Source organism: Budorcas taxicolor, chromosome 1 (genome assembly GCF_023091745.1).
Source record: "Budorcas taxicolor isolate Tak-1 chromosome 1, Takin1.1, whole genome shotgun sequence".
Classification (NCBI taxonomy): domain Eukaryota; kingdom Metazoa; phylum Chordata; class Mammalia; order Artiodactyla; family Bovidae; genus Budorcas; species Budorcas taxicolor.
Window position 1 is genome coordinate 117,108,030 of NC_068910.1, and position 19,733 is coordinate 117,127,762.

General features: G+C 40.4%; 1 protein-coding gene across 1 annotated transcript in view; it reads left to right on the forward strand.

Moving 5' to 3' along the window:
- The first annotated feature begins 18,281 nt into the window (after window positions 1-18,281).
- The window catches only part of BBX (BBX high mobility group box domain containing), an 87,661-nt gene continuing 86,209 nt past the window's right edge, over window positions 18,282-19,733 (forward strand). The window contains exon 1 of the mRNA XM_052646240.1: window positions 18,282-18,443. Coding sequence (XP_052502200.1) covers window positions 18,282-18,443 — 162 coding nt within the window. The remainder of the gene's footprint in view (window positions 18,444-19,733) is intronic.

The window sequence follows — 19,733 nt, forward strand, 5'->3', positions numbered from 1 at the left end:
AAGGTTTCAGGCGCCTCTAATTCCCATTAATCTTTCCATCACCAGGGAGCTCTTCAGTGGTGCAGATAGTTCCCCTCTTGGCACATGAATGGTTTGTATTTATGTGAAGAGACCCAGGATTTAAAGTCCCAGATTTGGCCGCATTTATTACCTGTCTGAGCTGTATATTGTGGTCTTCAAGTTTTCCAGAGCATAGAGTTTTACTTCAGATTCTCCAGGATTCTGTTATTCTTAATAAATGTGAAAGTAGATCAAAGGTGGTTTAATCCTAACCAGCTTGTTAGCAGTCTGAGTCTCCTGGTATCTGAGAGTTGAACATCTCCATAAGAAGGTACGTGTGTGTGTGCACACTCGTGTCCCTCTCTTTGCGACCCCATGGTTTGTAGCCCACCAGGTCCTCTGTTCACGGCACTTTCCAGGCAAGAATACTTGAATGGGTTGCCATTTCCTACTCCACAGGATCTTCAACCCAGGGATCAAACCTGAGTCTCTTGCATCTCCTGCACTGGCAATTGTGTTCTTTACCACTGTGCCACCTGGGAAGTATAATAAAACATACATTCAATTATTTATAAAGTAAAAAAAAAAAAAATACTAAGGGTTTCCATAGCCTGGATTTGAAGCTATTAGAAATTGACTTTTAAGGAAAAAAAAACTTCCTTATGCATTCCCTAAAAAGACATAAAAAGTCTTATGTAAGTGTTGGAAAAGTTATTTTTCCTTAATATGGAATTCTGACAAAGCACATGGAAAGTGTTTAAAATGTCAGTAATTAAAAACAACGTAATGAAGATACACAAAATTCAAAATTGGGTTCAATTTTCAAATTAAAGAATGCAGTGTTAATTAATGGTAAGAGAGGTGGGCATAGACTATAAGAAAAGCAATGTGGGAAGAATTATACAAAATCACTGTTGGCAGTTTTTAAAAGACCCACCTCGACAGGTAAGAAATTGTCACCAGTGTAAAGGCTATGTTAGGGGTTGTGAAAGCTGCTTTATTATGTCTTTATCTTCCTGGTAGGAGGTGAGAGAGGGGAATGAAGGCCTTTGTATAGGAGAGAGGGAACTCTGCAGTACAGCCTGGTCTCCACTGGAGACATCAAGGTCAAAAGCATAGCAGAGAGTGGTACTGATGTGCCTGCAGGGTCATCTAGACCAAGCTTTTGATGCATGAAGAATTTCCACAGTTTTCCTACTTATTCAGTTGCAGTTTTGTCCTTGAACAGGTCTGGTATTGAGTCTTTCTCTTTTGGTGAGGTGAAAACCAGGGCTAGATGTTGGATATCCTTATTCTTAATCCAGTACTATTATTGGTCCCATATATCCCATCTTCTCTCTATGCAAAAACTCTACAAACAAGAGAAAAATGGATATAAGAAACATAAAATGTTACTGCACTTTACACCTGTCTGAGGTTATCATTGACCAGTTTCTGTGTGAATGCCAACAAAGTTCCATCCAGTTCTGTGTTCCCTTAAGCATTGCGTGCGTGTGTGCATGCTAGGTCACTGTCCAGCTCTTTGCAACCCTAAGGACAGTACCCCACCAGTCTCCTCTGTCCATGGAATTCTCCAGGTAAGAATTCTGGACTGGGGTGCCATTTCCTTCTCCAAGGCATCTTCCTGACCCAGGGATCAACCAACATGTCCTGTGGCTCCTGCGTTGCAGGCAGATTCTTTACCACTCAGAGACCAGAGAAGCGCCCCCTAAGCATTACTTTCCTGTAAAGTGCCACCCAGTTCTTAAGTCAAGCCTGAGGTTTCAGGAGTGGTCAGCCACCTGACTTCCTTCCTGTTCCCTCATCTCGTGGAAAGTTGCAGCCCCTACTCCAGTCTTAAATAATACTACAATCAACCAGGATCTGAACAGTTCTTTTCACAATATTTTCAAAGGGCAATTTTTGCCATTGCTCAGAGTATGAGAAGCCATGTGAGAGTTGGCAAACTTTGCAGTGACGGGGGAGTCCCAGAACCTGGAGTTCACCCCTGATAGTTTCTCAGTGGTGTGGGTAAATGTTGTTGTTGTTTAGTTACTAAGTCATATCCGACTCTTTTGTGAGCCAATGGACTGTAGCCTGCCTGGCTCCTCTGTCCATGGGATTTCCCAGGCAAGAATACTGGAGTGTGTTGCCATTTCCTTCTCCAGGGGATCTTCCCAACTCAGGGATCAAACCCACATCTCTTATATTCCCTGCATTGGCAAATGTTGACTTGGAATCAGGAGGTCTCCCAAGAGGAACTACAAACAAGCTGTAGGAGGAATTTGCCTGTCTCTCAAGAACAGATTAGTCGTGGTGGTGGTGTAGTTGCTAAGTCGTGTCTGACTCTTGCGCCGCCATGGACTGTAGCCTGCCAGGCTCCTCTGTCCATGGGATTCTTCAGGCAAGAATACTGGAGTGGGTTGCCATTTCCTTTTCCAGGGGATCTTTGCAACCCAGGGATCGAACATGAGTCTCCTGCATTGCAGGCAGATTCTTTACCGAAATCCCATGGACAGAGGAGCCAGGCAGGCTACAGTCCATTGGCTCACAAAAGAGTCGGATATGACTTAGTAACTAAACAACAACAACATTTACCCACATCACTGAGAAACTATCAGGGGTGAACTCCAGGTTCACCTTTTTTTTGTATTAAATATGCAGTGAATTTTCATTTACTCTTAAAAATATTTGCAAGAACCATAGGAAGATGTACTCTGCTCTAGGATTACATGCCAGATCTCTTTCGTTGTTTATGGAAATGACTGGCTTTCATGGTATGTGTTGGAGAAGGCAGTGGCACCCCACTCCAGTACTCTTGCCTGGAAAATCCCGTGGACGCAGGAGCCTGGTGGGCTGCAGTCCATGGGGTCGCAAAGAGTCGGACACAACTGAGCGACTTCACTTTCACTTTTCACTTTCATGCATTGGAGAAGGAAATGGCAACCCACTCCAGTGTTCTTGCCTGGAGAATCCCAAGGATGGGGGGAGCCTGGTGGGCTGCCATCCATGGGGTCGCATAGAATCGGACACGACTGAAGCGACTTAGCAGCAGCAGCAGCACAGTATGTGTTAAACTGTAACCTGCCTATCGCGTTCAGTGGAGAATGCCAAACTGAGCTGAGGAGTCATGTTGTTTGTTCCACCCTGCCTCTCAGAATAATTAGATGGAGGTTCACGTGCTCTCTGTCAGTAAAGCATATTTGTTTTGAGAGACACAGCACTCATGGACTGTCAGTCATAACTACTTATGAGAGCACTCTGGGAGCTGCAGCATCAATATTTACAAAATGCAAAGTGAAGTAAAGTGTACTGAATATTCACAGATACATATGCTTTCTTACTCCGAATCCCTCCCTTCCCCCAGTGTATTGAGTATGTCTAAATCCATACAAAGGACTATTTTGAAATATAAATGGAAATTTAGGAATTCTCTAGCTAAGTAAATGCTAAGGCACTAAACAAATGCTCAAAAAGGCTTATAAAGTGGCATTACTTTTCCTCTCAAAATAAATGTATTGATTTATAAATAAAATCAGTGATGCAGTCATGTGGAAGAAAGTACTTCTGCTTAGAGATTAAAGCCCAAGCCTTTAGGCTGTGCCCCTGTTTTGTCCCTCCATGACATTGGGTCCCGAGATTACGTAAATCTCTGCAAAGCTCCTCTTCCTCAGCTGTGAAATGGGCTTACTTCTACCCACTTCACAGGACTGTGTCATATTAGATAAATAGATACAATTTGTGAGTCACAATGTCTTTCATGATCGGGAAGTAGCAGTTAAAGTAACCTGGAAGTTTTTAGACCAGTACTGGTTTTTCTTATTAGAAAATGTACTTACAACTTATTAGTGAAATGTACTTCCAATTTCGTATTATAAAGAGCTTTATTATCTAAATCAAAGCAATTTTTTTAGATATGTCAGCAAAACAGCTTTCATCTTTGAAAAAAAGAAGGTGAAAGGAAAAACCAGTGCAGGCATATGAGCAGCCCTGTAGCCCCGTGTCGATTATGTGTTCAGCCATTAACTGTGCTGCCGTGACAAGTCACTATACGTGTGAGTGAGAGTGCTCCCTCCTGCCTGCTCTCTCCGTAATGCTGTCTGTGTAAATATGGAAAGATTTGGTTAGACACTTATTGCAAAGTACTGTGGAGATTCCAGGTTAAAAAGAGCTGAATTAATGAGAAATTGTCTTGGTAGAGATAAGGATCTTGCTTAGAGGAAAAATTATAACTAAATTGGAAAATCCCTGCCTTTAATTCAATACTGGAAAGACTGCTTCTCCCTAAAGTCAGCTAATGCCATGCTTTGATGTAGAAGAGCTTCTTAAGTGACTTTCCAGGTTTATTTGGAATTTTATTTATAATTTTTTATAGGGGAGTTTTTATTTTCTTTATAGTATAAAACACTGCCTTTTGTATTTAAATAGGATGCTAGAGGATAAAACTTCGACCAGCAGAGGGAGCAAACTTATGAAAATTAGGCTGTAAGAAAAATATTCCAGGATGCCTTAGTAAACCACGTATCTTGTGGGTAATCAGTTCAGTTCAGTTGCTCAGTCGAGTCCGACTCTTTGCGACCCCATGAACCACAGCATGCCAGGCCTCCCTGTACATCACCAACTCCCGGAGGCTAACCAAACCCATGTCCATTGAGTTGGTGATGCCATCGAACCATCTCATCCTCTGTTGTCCCCTTCTCCTCCTGCCCTCTATCTTTCCCAGCATCAGGGTCTTTTCAAATGAGTCAGCTCTTTACATTAGGTGGCCAAAGTATTGGAGTTTCAGCTTCAACATCAGTCCTTCCAATGAGCACACAGGACTGATCTCCTTTAGGATGAACTGGTTGGATCTCCTTGCAGTCCAAGGGATTCTCAAGAGTCTTCTCCAATACCACAGTTCAAAAGCATCAATTCTTCGGCCCTCAGCTTTCTTCACAGTCCAACTGTCACATCCATACATGACCACTGGAAAAACCATAGCCTTGACTAGACGGATCTTTGTTGACAAAGTAATGTCTCTGCTTTTTAGGTTGGTCATAACTTTCCTTCCAAGGAGTAAATGTCTTTTAATTTCATGGCTGCAGTCACCATCTGCAGTGATTTTGGAGCCCAGAAAAGTAAAGTCAGCCACCGTTTCCACTGTTTCCCCGTCTATCTGCCATGAAGTGATGGAACCGGATGCCATGATCTTAGTTTTCTGAATGTTGAACTTTAAGCCAACTCTTTCACTGTCTTTCACTTTCATCAAGAGGCTCTTTAGTTCTTGTTCACTTTCTGCCATAAGGGTGGTGTCATCTGCATATCTGAGGTTATTGATATTTCTCTCAGCAATCTTGATTCCAGCTTGTGCTTCTGCCAACCCAGCGTTTCTCATGATGTACTCTGCATAGAAGTTGAATAAGCAGGGTGACAAAATACAGCCTTGACATACTCCTTTTCCTATTTGGATCCAGTCTGTTGTTCTATGTTCAGTTCTGACTGTTGTTTCCTGACCTACATACCAGTTTCTCAAGAGGCAGGCCAGGTGGTCTGGTATTCCCATCTCTTTCAGAATTTTCCACAGTTTATTGTGATCCACACAGTCAAAGGCTTTGGCATAGTCAATAAAGCAGCAATAGATGTGTTTCTGGAACTCTTTGTGGGTGATAATCCATTTGCATACTGTGCATTGAAAGAAAAATGGAAGAAAGAATGGATTTCGGGTCCTAAAGTGTCTAGCTATTTATATTCTCTCTTTGGTAGTTTTCCAGAGAGGGGGAATAAACAGACAAATGGTATAGAAATAGAAACTTATGTTGTTAATTCTGTGAACTGAAGAACTTTTTAAAACAAATACCATGGATTTAATACATTTCATGAATAAAGGAAAAGAGCATTCAGTACTTGGCACTGAAGTTAAAGCAATCAGACCGAGCACTCAAAAGGAGTGTAACACCTAATAAGAATATAGATGGAATGTTTAATGTTTTGAATAGGGCACTATTATGGCTCTGAAGCTGCAAGTAAGCACTTTGGTATCATGTGTATTAAGTCAGAAAATATTTAAAGAAAAAAAAAATCTCACCAAGTGTGAAGCGGGTATAAAACAAATGGTTTTTCTGCTTAACTCTAGTTAAACAGAGACTATAAATGTATCATAACTCCCTGTGTATTCTAATTAATTTCCTTGGCAAATGCACAATCTGATACAAAATCATTTAGTTAATGCATTTTCAAGCACTTTTTATTAATTGCATAATATAGTCAAGGCAGTATTCCAAGCATTTGGGAATATAAAGATAAGCAACATCCTTCTTACAGTATGTAATCTGGAAAATGACAAATTAACTCAGTTCTAGTGTGCCAAAATGTAAAGCAGGTGGGCGTTGCAGAAGCTAGGATAAGCTGCTTCAGTAAACACTACAACTACTAAAATAAGAGCGATTTCTTTCTTTTTAATGTTACGGGAAAATAGTTTTGTTTTGTAACCATTAAGATGGAGAAGTTTTGCTTTATTAAGTGAACTAAATTTAAATGTAACTTAAAATTATTTGCCATCAATCACTTAAGAGTAAAGAATAGTAGCTTAGGAAAAAGAGATTTCCATCTAGAGGTATCGTAGATTGTTGATTGTTAACAGGAACCATTGTTTCTGGTTTTGTTTTTTAAGTTGTAAGTAGAGATCAGGGTGGTGAAAGACATCCAGACTAATAAAAAGGTCTGTTTAGAATTTTTTAAGTCAATATAAATGAAAAAAATTTTTTTTAACTTTGGTTATTGTGAAAGTCGCTCAGTCGTGTCGACTCTTTGAGACCCCATGGACTATACGGTCCATGCAATTCTCCATGCCAGAATACTGAAGTGGGTAGCCTTTCCCTTCTCCAGGGGATCTTCCCAACCCAGGGATGGAACCCAGGTCTCCTGCATTATAGGTGGATTCTTTACCATCTGAGCCACAAGGGAAGCCCAAAAATACTGGAGTGAGTAGACTATCCCTTCTCCTGCATTGCAGGCAGATTCTTTACCAACTGAGCTATCAGGGAAGTCCTGGTAAAGTTTTAATACAAATATTTTTAAATGTTTGTAAAAATATGCATGATCATTCTTACTATTTAAAGGGCTGTATTTAAACTGGTGCATGTAAGATTAGTGTTCAGTGATGGGTACAAGAGAAAAGAAAATAGTAATTATTTCTCTTATGAGGTCAAAATTGTTCATTGAGTCATTTTAACATTTGCTGCCTAGAAGCTAGTATTTCCAAACAAGTAAAATTGTCAGCATTTCTGGTTTGGGAGTTTGAGAATGCTGTTTGAACTTGGTGTAAGGAATCTCTTGAGATGGAGGGTCACAAGGCAGGAAGGAAGAGCCAGGGATGGTGGGGAAGGAGCAGAAAAGAAGCAGGGGCAGATGAGAAGCAATAAAGGTGACAGGAAGAGGCTTCAGGGAGCAAACCTGAGACTCTTCACTGAACGAGCGGGCTCGAGTTTATACCATAACTGTCAAAGCCAAGAGGGATGTAACAAGGGACATACACCGTTTCACTGGGGGATATTGAGTGTAGGGTGTTGTGGGGACACCTAAGAAGCACCTCTCTCTCAGACTAGTAAGGGCCAGTGGGAGCTGATGTGAGATCCAGGCTCCGGCCTGAAGCAGGCCTACTAGCCTCATGGCAGGGAGCAGTTGTGCAGATACTAAGAGGTGAGTTCCAGGTGATAGCATGTTGCTCAGTGTAGGTAGAACTTTAAGAGTGAGAATGGAGCAAAGAAACGTGAGCCTTAAAACTAAGTAGGGACGAAGTCAAGAAGGAATCTTATGTGCTGTTTGAAGGCAGAGGTCTGGACATCTTCCTGAGTACATAGAGGGACTGCTGAAGAGATTTCATATGCAGAAGGGCATGAGCACGTATTTGTAGTTTGGAGAATTGAGGTCAGTGCAGCCATAGAGAGGAAGCCAGCATGGGGAGTGGAGAGGAGCAGACATATATTAGGCTGTAGAAGGGACAGAACATGGTGAGAGGTTAGGTATCGGTGCTAGAAGCCAGTTGCAGTGATTGGAAGTAGTCAGGAAGTAGAAAAGATGTGCATATTTTCCAGATGTTTCTGTGAAAGGAAGGAATGTCCAGTTTTTGTGCACCATGTGGGCTCTGGCAAGTCCCCCATGGATATGGTGGAGACAATATGTTTTCTCTGAGAGTCTAGAAATTAAAGATGCAAGCGTGAATCATAGTGAGGTGGAGAAGGATCCCAGAGCCTGTGGCACAGTTGGAATGAGCCGTGAGCGCTTTCTAGGAAATTAATCCTGGATTTTAGAACCGAGAAGATTAGGAAACAAGTCAGTAAGTGAAGTGCAAGGTGGAGCCTGTGAACAACGTTAGTACCAAGCAGGCCAGTTCTTCTTGGCTGCTAGTTCCGTGGCTTGGGGTTAGGCAGTCTCCTGGCCTGTTGGCTGGAGGGCAGTTTGTACCAAAATAGAGGACTAGCTAAAGGAGGAGGATTCAGAGAGGGCTTTAGACTTGAAATTGTGTCCAGGCCAAAAGAGCAGGTTTTTACTGGGAGCAACTGGTGAGAGTTCATCAGTACTTCATCAAACTGAACATCTAATGGTCCAGGGGAGCAGGAAAGATGAGAAGCACAGGCTGGGAGGGAGAGAAGGGGCCGGCCTTGAAATTCTGTCTTTAAGAAAAAGCAGAAGAAAAGAAGTTTTGAAATTGGTAGGCAGGGCAGAACTTTGGGAGGGTCCACATATGTAGACCTTCCTGTTAACCAGGAGGCAAAGGCATTTCTTAGAATGGCTAGGATTTCACTGGGAAGGACCATATGGAGAAGCTTGGGCTCTGAGGACAGAAGCCCTAGGCTTGAATCCTGGCTCTGCCACATGCTGGCAGAATGGCCTTGCACATATTGTTTAAGCTTTGTCATTCCCAGTCGCTCCCTATATAAAACGTGACCGTTATAGTTCCTTTCTCCAAGAGGTGTATGGAATGTTACAGAAATTAATTCATATAAAGTGTTTAGCAGTTGTTTAGTTGCTCAGTCATGTCCAACTCCTTGCAGCCCCATGGACTGCAGCATGCCAGGCTTCCCTGTCCCTCACTAACTCCTAGAGCTTGCTCAAACTCCTGTCTATTGAGTCAGTGATGCCAGCCAACCATCTCATCCTCTGTCGTCCCCTTCTCCTCCTGCCTTCAACCTTTTTCAACATCAGGGTCTTTTCTAAGGAGTCAATTCTTCGCATCAGGTAGCCAGAGTATTGGAGTTTCAGCTTCAGCATCAGTCCTTCCAATGAATACTTAGGACTGATTTCCTTTAGGATTGACTGGTTAGATCTCCTTGCAGTCCAAGGGACTCTCAAGAGTCTTCTCCAACACTGTAGTTCAAAAACATCAATTCTTCGGCACTCAGCTTTCTTTATGGTCCAACTCTTACATCCATACATGACCACTGGAGAAACCAGTGCTTTGACTATGTGGACCTTTTTCAGCAAAGTGCTCTCTCTGCTTTTCAATACACTATCTAGGTTTGTCATAGCTTTCCTTCCAAGGAGCAGGCATCTTTAAATTTCATGGCTGTAGTCACCATCCAGTTATTTTGGAGCCCAAGAAAATGAAAGTCTGTCACTATTTCCACTTTTTCCCCTTCTATTTGCCATAAAGTGGTGGGACTGGATGCCATGATCTTAGTTTCTGAAGGCTGAGTTTTAAGCCAGTTTTTTCACTCTCCTCTTTCTCTGTTATCAAGAAGGTCTTTAGTTCCTCTTTACTTTATGCCATTAGAGTGGTATCATCTACGTATCTGAAGTTGTTGATATTTCTCCCAGCAATCTTGATTCCAACTTGTGGTTCATCCAGCCCGGCATTTCGCATGATGTTCTGGCGCATAGGAAGCAATATATATATATATTTATAAGCATTTTATATATATGTAAGGGTTTTATGCATATATATATATAACTATTACTATTCTCATTATCAATGAAGTTTGAGAAGGAACCAATAATTTATTAATATATGGGCACCGTGGGATTGGATAAGACTAAGACAAGTAAAGATTATGAATGAGCACTGAGGATCAACCTGAGGCTGGAAACTTTTTATAGTAGTGTCAGACACTGGGAATAGCCAGCAATCTGGGGATGGACTGGGAAAGAAAAATGGTTGGATGAGTTCAGAATTGAGGTTAATTGGCAGACCAGGTGGAGAAAGCAATGGCACCCCACTCCAGTACTCTTGCCTGGAAAATCCCATGGACAGAGGAGCCTGGTAGGCTGCAGTCCATGGGGTCGCCAAGAGTCAGACACGACTAAGTGACTTCACTTTCACTTCTCACTTTCATGCATTGGAGAAGGAAATGGCAACCCACTCCGGTGTTCTTGCCTGGAGAATCCCAGGGACGGGGGAGCCTAGTGGGCTGCTATCTATGGGGTCGCACAGAGTCGGACACAACTGAAGCAACTTAGCAGCAGCAGCAGACCAGGTATGAAGGGAAAAGAGTGCTAGTGAGGGGAAGGTACTATGATATTCTGTTTTGAGAGCATAATGACATCATTGACCAGAGAATGGAATAAAGCTACGAAAAAATGTCTTTAGTCTAGTACCGACAGCTGTCTGGAAGTGACTTCTCCTTCTCAAGTTTTCTGTTTCTCTTCTCTCTTCCCACTCCTCCTGAGCAACCCTATGTGTTCTTATTTTTCCTTCTCTGCATGTTTTCCTTTCAAGCCTTCTGTCTCTTATGCCTCCTAGCAAAACAGTGCAAAGAAAAAGCATAATGTGAAAGCAGAAAGCTGTTGTTTCTGCGTTGACTTCCTCAGGTACTCCCTGTCTAGCACAGGGACGTTTGCTCTGACAGATCCTGAAAAAAGGCATCTGGCATGTTCTTTACCCTCCAGGGTCTCTGGGAGGAATTCATATGGCATCATTATACATGTATTATACGGGAAAATGATAGTTGTTGTACAGTCAAGTTTCAAAAAATATGGCACAGACATTAAATGTGGGTGGTCAAAAATGGTGCTCAGGAAGGAGATAGGAGCTGGGGCAAATAACAATAGCTCCTTAGAAATGAGAGTTCAGAGGGACTTACATAGGAAGTGAGAATGGGTGTGTGGGGTACAGTGTGCAGGCCTGGGAGAGCTGAGGAAGCACAGGGCAGGTGTGGGAGACAGGACGACACCTGCCTGCCAGCAGAACGGAGGCGGCAGAGATGGTGACGAGATGAGAGGTTAAGGCTGGGCACCTAACTGCCACAGTGTGTAGCTCAGCATGTGATCAATAAATATACGTTTAGCTGTGTGGAGAATAAATGAGGAAGAGGCTCCCATCGGCTTTGTTTTGTACATCAGATTCTTGTCAGTGTGATAATTATGCCCTGACCAGGTAATAATAAATGGATTTAAAAAATAACAACAACACCCATGTTCACTTAGAAACTAAAAGGGGCAAATGTGTTATGCTAGACCTGTTGAAGACTAGGAATTTGGGATTTTATGGTGAAGAATGTAAATGCCACCCTAAAATTACAGGAAAGCAGAGAGTTGGGCTTTGGCAGGGAGGGCAGTGTGATGGGGAACACGTTCAAGCCTGTTACAGAATTCTCTGTGCAAATCGCTTTTCTTCCCTCAGCCACTTCTTTTGGTGCCTTATCTCTTGCAGGGTAGCTGTTGTCTCTGTCTGTAGCCTAGAGCAGCATGCATTTTGAGAACCATGTTAAGCTCTCCTCAGGCTAAATGTCATGAAGTGTTAAGTATTAAAGATCTTAGAACACATATTCCTTGATGAAGGGAGGGGTCAGGGACCAGGACTGCCAGTGTAGCTAAGCCATAATGTGAATAGTTGGTGTCTTATTAGTATTCATGAAGAACATATAGATAACATCTTGACAGAGTTAAAGTTTCAACTGGAAGAACTACTGCTTTTCAATAAGGAGTGCATTGAAAGACACTCTTGGCATGAATAGAGTGACTGAATTGCTTCTACAATGAGAGTATTACTGTACTGAATGAGTTAGTTTTCATTTAATCTGTCTACAGTTTAGAATTGCCATTAGAATTACAATAAATAATGATTAGCACTTGTAGAACTTTAATCTTCAAAGAGTTTTAAAGTTAGTCTAATGTAACTGTCACTTATAGTTATCAGAGATGTATGCTTGCTCTTCTGCTCTGAACCTTGAAAGTATGTACCTTCCAACCCCCAGAGTGCCCCTTAGGTAGTTCCATGGCTCTTAAGCTGTTTGTCCTGTAGAAAATGCCCAGTGAGTCAACAGATGCAAGGCTTTATGTTGGAGCTTTGTCCTAGGTAAGTGTTTGGGCTCTTGAGTTAGGCTTCCTGGTTCTCGGGCCAGCTCCTCTGCTGCCAACTGTGTGACCCTAGACAAATGGCTTAACCCTCAGCTTCTTCAACTGGGTTGCATAGTGGTTAGTACTTGCCTGAACGGTTCTTACAAAGACTAAATGAGATAATAAATATCAAGTATGAAGCAAATAGTATTAATAAATATTAGTTGTATATTAGTATTATTTTAAAAATTATCCTTAGGAACACTTCATTTTGGGAAATTGTTTTATGTGGTTAAGTGTCAGGTGAGGAAATTACAAGCCATAAATACCCTTTTCAGAAACTGTTATATACCAGCCTCAGTTTGAGGCCCAGAGACAAAAATGCAAGAAACCAAGACACCTTCCTATTAGAAATTCACAACCTACTGGGGAGAGGGTGGAGATAGATAAAGCTAACTGAAATACCATGGTAAGAGCTGGACTGAAAAGGTCAAGTATGATCAAAGCTCAAGAGCAAAGAGCAATGAATTTTTTTTTAATTAATTAATTAATTTATTTATTTTTAACTTTTTATTTTTACTTTATAATACTGTATTGGTTTTGCCATACATTGACATGAATCCACCACGGGTGTACATGCGATCCCAAACATGAACCCCCCTCCCACCTCCCTCCCCACAACATCCCTCTGAGTCATCCCCGTGCACCAGCCCCAAGCAAGCTGTATCCTGCATCGGACATAGACTGGTGATTCGATGAGAGCAATGAATTTTGACTTTAAGGTTTTCACAGAAAGCTTTAGAAGAGAAGTGAATGTGACCTGGGCCTTGATAGAAGCACAAGTCAAAAAATGGAAGAATTTTAGGACGTGAGCAAGGCTTCCAGGTTGGGGTGTCTGCCAGTGTCTGTGTTTAGCTGGATCCCTGAAAGAATGGCAGCAAGGAGCATTTTGAAAGCAGCAACACTCTCGCAAGAGTTGTTTAAGCAGGTCACCCTAACTCATGTGGAAGCTCTAGAGCTACTGCTTTATCACTATTTCTTGGGGCTGATTTTCTTCGCTGTAGGCCCGAGACGGCTCTGAAGCTTAGCAGTCTCAGGTAGACCCAGGAGAGTGTTTACTTATGAATAGAATGTGTGGCTGTCCAACAATGAGATTTCATAGGCCTCCCTCACCTTCCCCTATCTCATTTGGTCTGAATTTCCAGTAATATGATTTGAATGGAGTTTTATTGGACATTCAGGAAACAGTTTAAACTCTAAAATACCCCTGTGACACAGTTACATTTACACAGTGTATTAAAAGCCAGAATTTACTGATTACCCAAGTAGAGAGGCAAGAAGATAGAATAGAGGATCTTACAGAATTTATGACTGTGCGAAGGGTCCATTTCTGACTGTATATCACTCATACAAAAGAACAGAAACTTTGCATCTTTCTTTTTCAGTTTCTGAGGCTGGAGATGAAAGAACATGGACCACTGTTGAATGGGAGTCCTCTATGTTCTCCCTCCAACAGCATCTTAGGCTGCGTTAAAGCGAGCCCTTGCTGTCTGTTGAACCCATACTCCCTCTAAGAAGCCCGTGGGTGTCAGGACGGTTTACTACCATGGAGTGGGAACTGTCTTGGTGCCAGGCTGTGTGCTGGGTGTTACATGAAAAGTGTTCTCACAGTAGAGCTGTTAACATAGGGTTAATGTGAAGAGAGACCAGCAAGATAAACAGCTTTACACTGAGCAGTTAGTGGTATAGGCAGGATTCTGAATGAGGCCTTTAGGCATCAGTGTCCATGGTTTTCTTTTATTAAATGTGGTATTCACTCTATACTGTTTCTTTTATGATATTTCTTCCTTAAATTTATCATGAAGTTTGATCTCAGTGAAGGTCTTCATGAATGGGCTTGCTGCATTTGAAAAACATAGTTAAATGAAGTTTTTCCTAATGTATCACCAAGTTGATTTACATTTGGTTTAGTCTTATTAGTATCTAGGGCAACTCTTCCTGGCAAAGAAAAGGGTACACATGGGTTGGTGTATTTTTATAAGATAAATAAATATCATTCAGTACAGGCCACTTTTGAATGCTGGGGTTATGTAACTATACAGTCACCTACCTGTATCCATGGCTCTCTGATCAGTAGATTCAACCAGCAATTGATCATGTAGTAATATAGTCTGTTTTTACTGAAAAAGTTTCATGTATAAGTGGACGCTCACAGTTCAAACCTGAGTTGTTCAAAAGCCTACTGTAATTTGGATAGGGACCTTCAGCCTCCACCATTTGATCTCAGCAACCTAATTTTATGATATTAATTCTTTCAAGTACAGAGTCCACTGATAGTAAAAATAACCTGACTTCAGTTATTCTAGAATTGCCATGTAGAAAGGAAAAAGAACCCCTTTTGAATAAAGTCCCCCAGTTGCTTAATTCATTACCTGTAGATTGCTAGCTTAATTTGCTCTTTTACCAGAACAAGAAACCAAACTGTATAATGTGTGGGGTTTTTAGTGGCAAAATAGTTACGAACGTAGGTCTCTGTTACTGTCAAAAAGTAACAATTTTCCCTCCTCCTGTCTGTTGAAATAAGTACTATGCTTAAATCTCAAAATTATATGCCTTCTTTGCCCTTATTTTTTCTCAGAAGTTTTTCTTCACCTTTTCTTTCATTCTTCTCTTTCTCATTACTTCTGAATGATAATCAGGAGCACCTCCACCCCTACCCTCCATGGACGCTTGCCTTCTTTCAACAGTTTGAAAATAGATCCATGGTGATTTAAAAAGTAATCAGATAACTATAAGTTATTGAAGTGTCTAGTTTATAGTTGGGGTATTGCATGGTCGTTAGATCAGACACACTTTTCTTGACTATTTTGTCCCAAGTTTTCTGTCTTCAGTTCGCTTATTTTATTCATGCTAAAAATATTTATTTTCCTCCTGTTTTGTTCTAGACTCTGTGCTAGTTGTCACTCTTTTTTTCCCCACAGCCCAGGTAGTCGATGGTTCTCCCAACAGAACATTGCCACCTAGGCCTGCATTCACTGTTATATGTAGTTGTCAGACCTTTTTTTCACTCAAGAAAGAATATCTGAATTCACAGGAATGAAAGAGAAGGTGTTAATTTTGAAGCCATTCTAGTGTATAAATAGTGAATTATCACCATAATTTAGCATGGAGTTTCATATAGTTGCTTACAGCACCCCTCACAACTAACCGATCTTGATGTTCTGATAAGCCAGATGCTTCTGGGTGTATAAAGTTAACTAGTCTTGGATCATCAAGGAGAAGGCTTAGTGATGGAGGTAGGATGTACCCACATAATTGTAATTCAGGAGAAAACGTGATTGGTATCATTAGCAGTATAGGATCTTTCTGTTGTTTTCATGGGGGTGGAGAGATTTGGGGAGTATCAGAGAGGAGACACGGTATCATAGTGGCCTGGCAGCTTTGTGGAAAGAAGCGGAGCAGTGTGGTAGGAGGAGGTTAATGTGGTTGTTTTGAACCCCAAAGCCACGTATACCATCCATTCATTTGATTCTTGACATTTTGTATTCTGTTTGAAATTGAAATTACACATAAATATATACAAAGGCACATACTCTAAAACACATTCATGCATAATTAAATAGCATAATCAAAATCATTGAATCTAAATGATATATTTTTCTCTAGGCACTGGCAATCACTTTGACCTCTCCAGTTGATAACAGCTTGCCTGACTTAAAATTTCCTGCTGATTTCTTTTACTTATTTAAAAAATGTGTTATATCATAAAATATTGGGTATTAAAACCCAGTATGGGTTTAATTACCACTCAAGCATCTCATCCTGAAGTGATCAGTAAGCCACAAAAATAACTATTTCCTCTTCTCTCCATACAGCGTTGATATTTTTGGAAATTGGGTTGCCTATGCCAAGTTTTTTTTGTAGATAGACTGGGAATTGTTAACTGGTCTATCAATTCAAAGAAATTGTTGTTCCTTTATTAAAAACATACCAGATAACTAATTCCATTTAGAGTTCTCAATCACTTCTACTCTTGAGGCAGCCACATGAATCATGTAATTGCTTCAAATGCTCAACAGAAGTTTCTTGCTAAGGAAACCACAGGAACGTATTCTTCTCCCCTCCTCACCCTCCCGCTTATTTTTTATTTTATTTTTTTTTACTAGACACAGCTTTTAATAATAAGATTTTATCAGAATGAAGATTAAAAAATTATTAAAATGAAGATTTTATTAAGAAGTAATCTTAATGCCTATCAATCATGAAATAATTGAGAAAATTTCAATACATTCTTATTTTGAAATATTATATGGTTATTAAAAATGAGGATGATCAAACTGATTAACTTAAAGCATGAAATTTTCAGCTTAGACATTTTAAGTGGCTGTGTTTACTGATATATTTGTATATAGGAGAAGGTACAGAATGATATTATCCATTAAGATATTAGAATTGGTCAAAGGATGGGAAAACAGAGGGGAAGATTATTAACAGAAGACGGTCCAGAAATGGACTTTTATATACATGGATTGGGGGAAAGCAGGAGGATTTAATAAATGGTTTGAAATAGTTGGTTAGGTATTTTGGGGAGAAAAAAATAAGCTCAATCCCCACCTCATTCCTTTGTCAGAATGAATTCCAGATTGATTAGTTATTTACATTTTTTAAAATAATGAAGTCTTGTAAGTTCTAGAAGGAAACATTAGTGAATATTTTTTGATTTTGAAGTGAAGACCTAAATGTGACCCTCAAACCCAAAAACAAGGAAGGAAGATAAAAAATTGCCTATATCATATTGTTTTGAAGACTTGAGAACTAGATGAATCTTGAAACTGTATGTTCATGGATCCTAATGTTAGCAACTTAGCATTAAAAGTTTATTGATAACACTCTGCAAGCATTTGGATCAATGCAAATTTAAACTGACCAGAAAGGCCACCACTGTGTGATTTTTGGCAACTGCATTTGTGTTTGTAGTCATCAGCATGAACTGATGATATTAACTGTATTATGTGAATTTTCACATGAGTATGTATAAAGAGTAATTTATTTATCAATGTTACTTCAAATGAATGAATGAGAAATATTAAATAATTATGGGAAAGCATGTAAGAAACTGGTTGTGTGTGGTTTAACTTTGGGCTGGGCATAATGGACAAGGTACATCTTTTTTTTTTTTTTGGCTATTTTCACCTTTACAATATGAATATGTAGTTGTTTCATTGAGAAAAAAAATTTTTTTAAGTCATTGAAAAATATTTTAGAATTTAGGTTTCTGAAAGATTTTGTCAGATTCATAGTTATTTCAGACAATCATCTATTGGGGAAAAAAGTCTAGAGAGTGAAACTTATTGCAGATTTGCAGTGTGTATGTAATAGGGAGATGCACCGATATTGGTGACTTGTATCACAGGTGGGTGCTCATCCCACTGAGTGACTTCATACATGGACGGGATCCTTGGAGGCTGCATGCAGTTAGTTTTTGAAAAATGTATGTTATCTTATGAAATAGTTTTATTTTAAATCTAAAACATTTCATTCTTACAAAGCATTCATTTTACTTAATTCTTCCAAGATTTATCATAGTATAGAATGTGAAATTCATATAAATTATTAATGAAAAAATAGGAGCTATCAGAGAATGTAGAGAGACCTACATCTGGGAGGATCTCTGCTCTCCTGGGAGGCATCTTTCACATTACTCTAGTGGAAGACTTTGAGAAACACTATCCTGGGTAAATATGAACAGGTGACAATAACTTCTCATTATCTTAACACTTTATTTGGGTTTTGAGTTCTGAAATTATAAAGTGGAAGGAAGAAGATTTCAGAAAAGGCAGGTTTTATTAGCAATTTAGCCCACTAAAATGAATGTTTGATTATGTTAACTTAGAGTTCTTACTGAATCCAGTAAATGGCTGAGCTGGTAGATATTTTAATCATTAAAACTATAATCCAGTTAAAGTTAAGGAAGCTAAATAAACTAGTTTTAATCAAATTTACTTTGATATCTCTTTCTCTTTTTCTTTTCACTACCACAGGTCACAGTAATGAAAGGCAGTAATAGAAATAAAGATCATTCAGCAGAAGGAGAAGGGACCGGAAAACGACCAAAGCGCAAGTGTCTTCAGTGGCATCCATTGCTAGCAAAGAAACTCCTTGACTTTTCAGAAGAGGAAGAAGAGGAAGACGAAGAGGAGGATATTGATAAGGTAATTTCTCTGTTTATTGTAGAAGTTTTAAGTTTGAACTTTCATTCAGGAACTGCAATGAACACGTGCAGTACAGTGAATGTGTTTCTAGGAGTCTGTATAACTTGAATTCTATTTAACTACTTTATCTACAGTTTCATCCCAAATGTTGATGACTCTTGAAGTGTCTGTACTTCCTAATAATTTAGACTGAAGCAGATCCTTCTTAATTAGTATTTCTCTCAATTAGCTAGTGATTTTAGGCAATAGTCAAATGAAGTGAGTTCATAAAATTTGATATGTTTACCTTGCACCCACCTGTTGCTCCTCTGGCCTCTCTTTCCTCCTTCCCAGCCCAGCCGTGCCACTATAGGCAGGTTCAGAGCTGTTCAGGCCCTCATCCTTGAGGCCCTCAGAGCATCTGGGTGCAGCCACCCCCCCAGTCCCCCTCCTCTCGTCTCACACTGGAGCAGCCAGCTCTTGCTTAGAAAGTTACACAATGATGCAGGTGACTAGAAAGCCACACATTCCTGCAGATCTTGGCATGACTGTTCCTCAGCTTTTACCTCCCCAGAGATGTCCCTCACACCCAAGTCTTCCCCATCTGAGGAATTTGTCCCCTTGAACTTCTTTCTGTTTGCCATGTGTACTTATTTATGTCTGTCTTCCCAGACTAGAGTATAACCTCGGTAGAGCAGGGGTCTTCCCCTTCCTGTCGTCTTCTCCTTCCTTAAAGCCCAGAATGGTGACTGGTGCAGTGTAGATTTTGAACAGCTCAGTGGGCTTCCCTGGTGGTTCAGATGGTTAAGAATCTGCCTGCATGAAGGAGACCTGGGTTTGATCCCTGGGTTGGGAAGATCCCCTGGGGGAGGGCTTGGCAACCTACTCCAGTTTTCTTGCCTGGAGAATCCCCATGGACAGAGGAGCCTAGTGGGCTACAGTCCATGGGGTTGCAAAGATTTGGACATGATTGAGTGACCTTCACTTTTACCTTTCATGGTCAATGGAAGAATAAATGAGTACATATTTTGTGTCACTACAAATATTATAAAAATTCTTCAGTATCCACTCAGTCTTTTGTCCTAGGGTAAAACTTAGGTCAACTCCCTTTTTCACTCTGTTCATCAGGAATTATAAACATTTTTCCTGTTATGCAGACATCTTCTCTGGATACTGTTTATGGTCTCCTCTATGCTGTACTTTTCTTCTCTTTCACAGAGAAAATAGAGGCCGCCAAAAATGACTCCTTCAGCTTTCTCTACTCAGCTCACTCTTATCTCAGTCCTTATCCATCCTTTCCTTTCCTTTTTC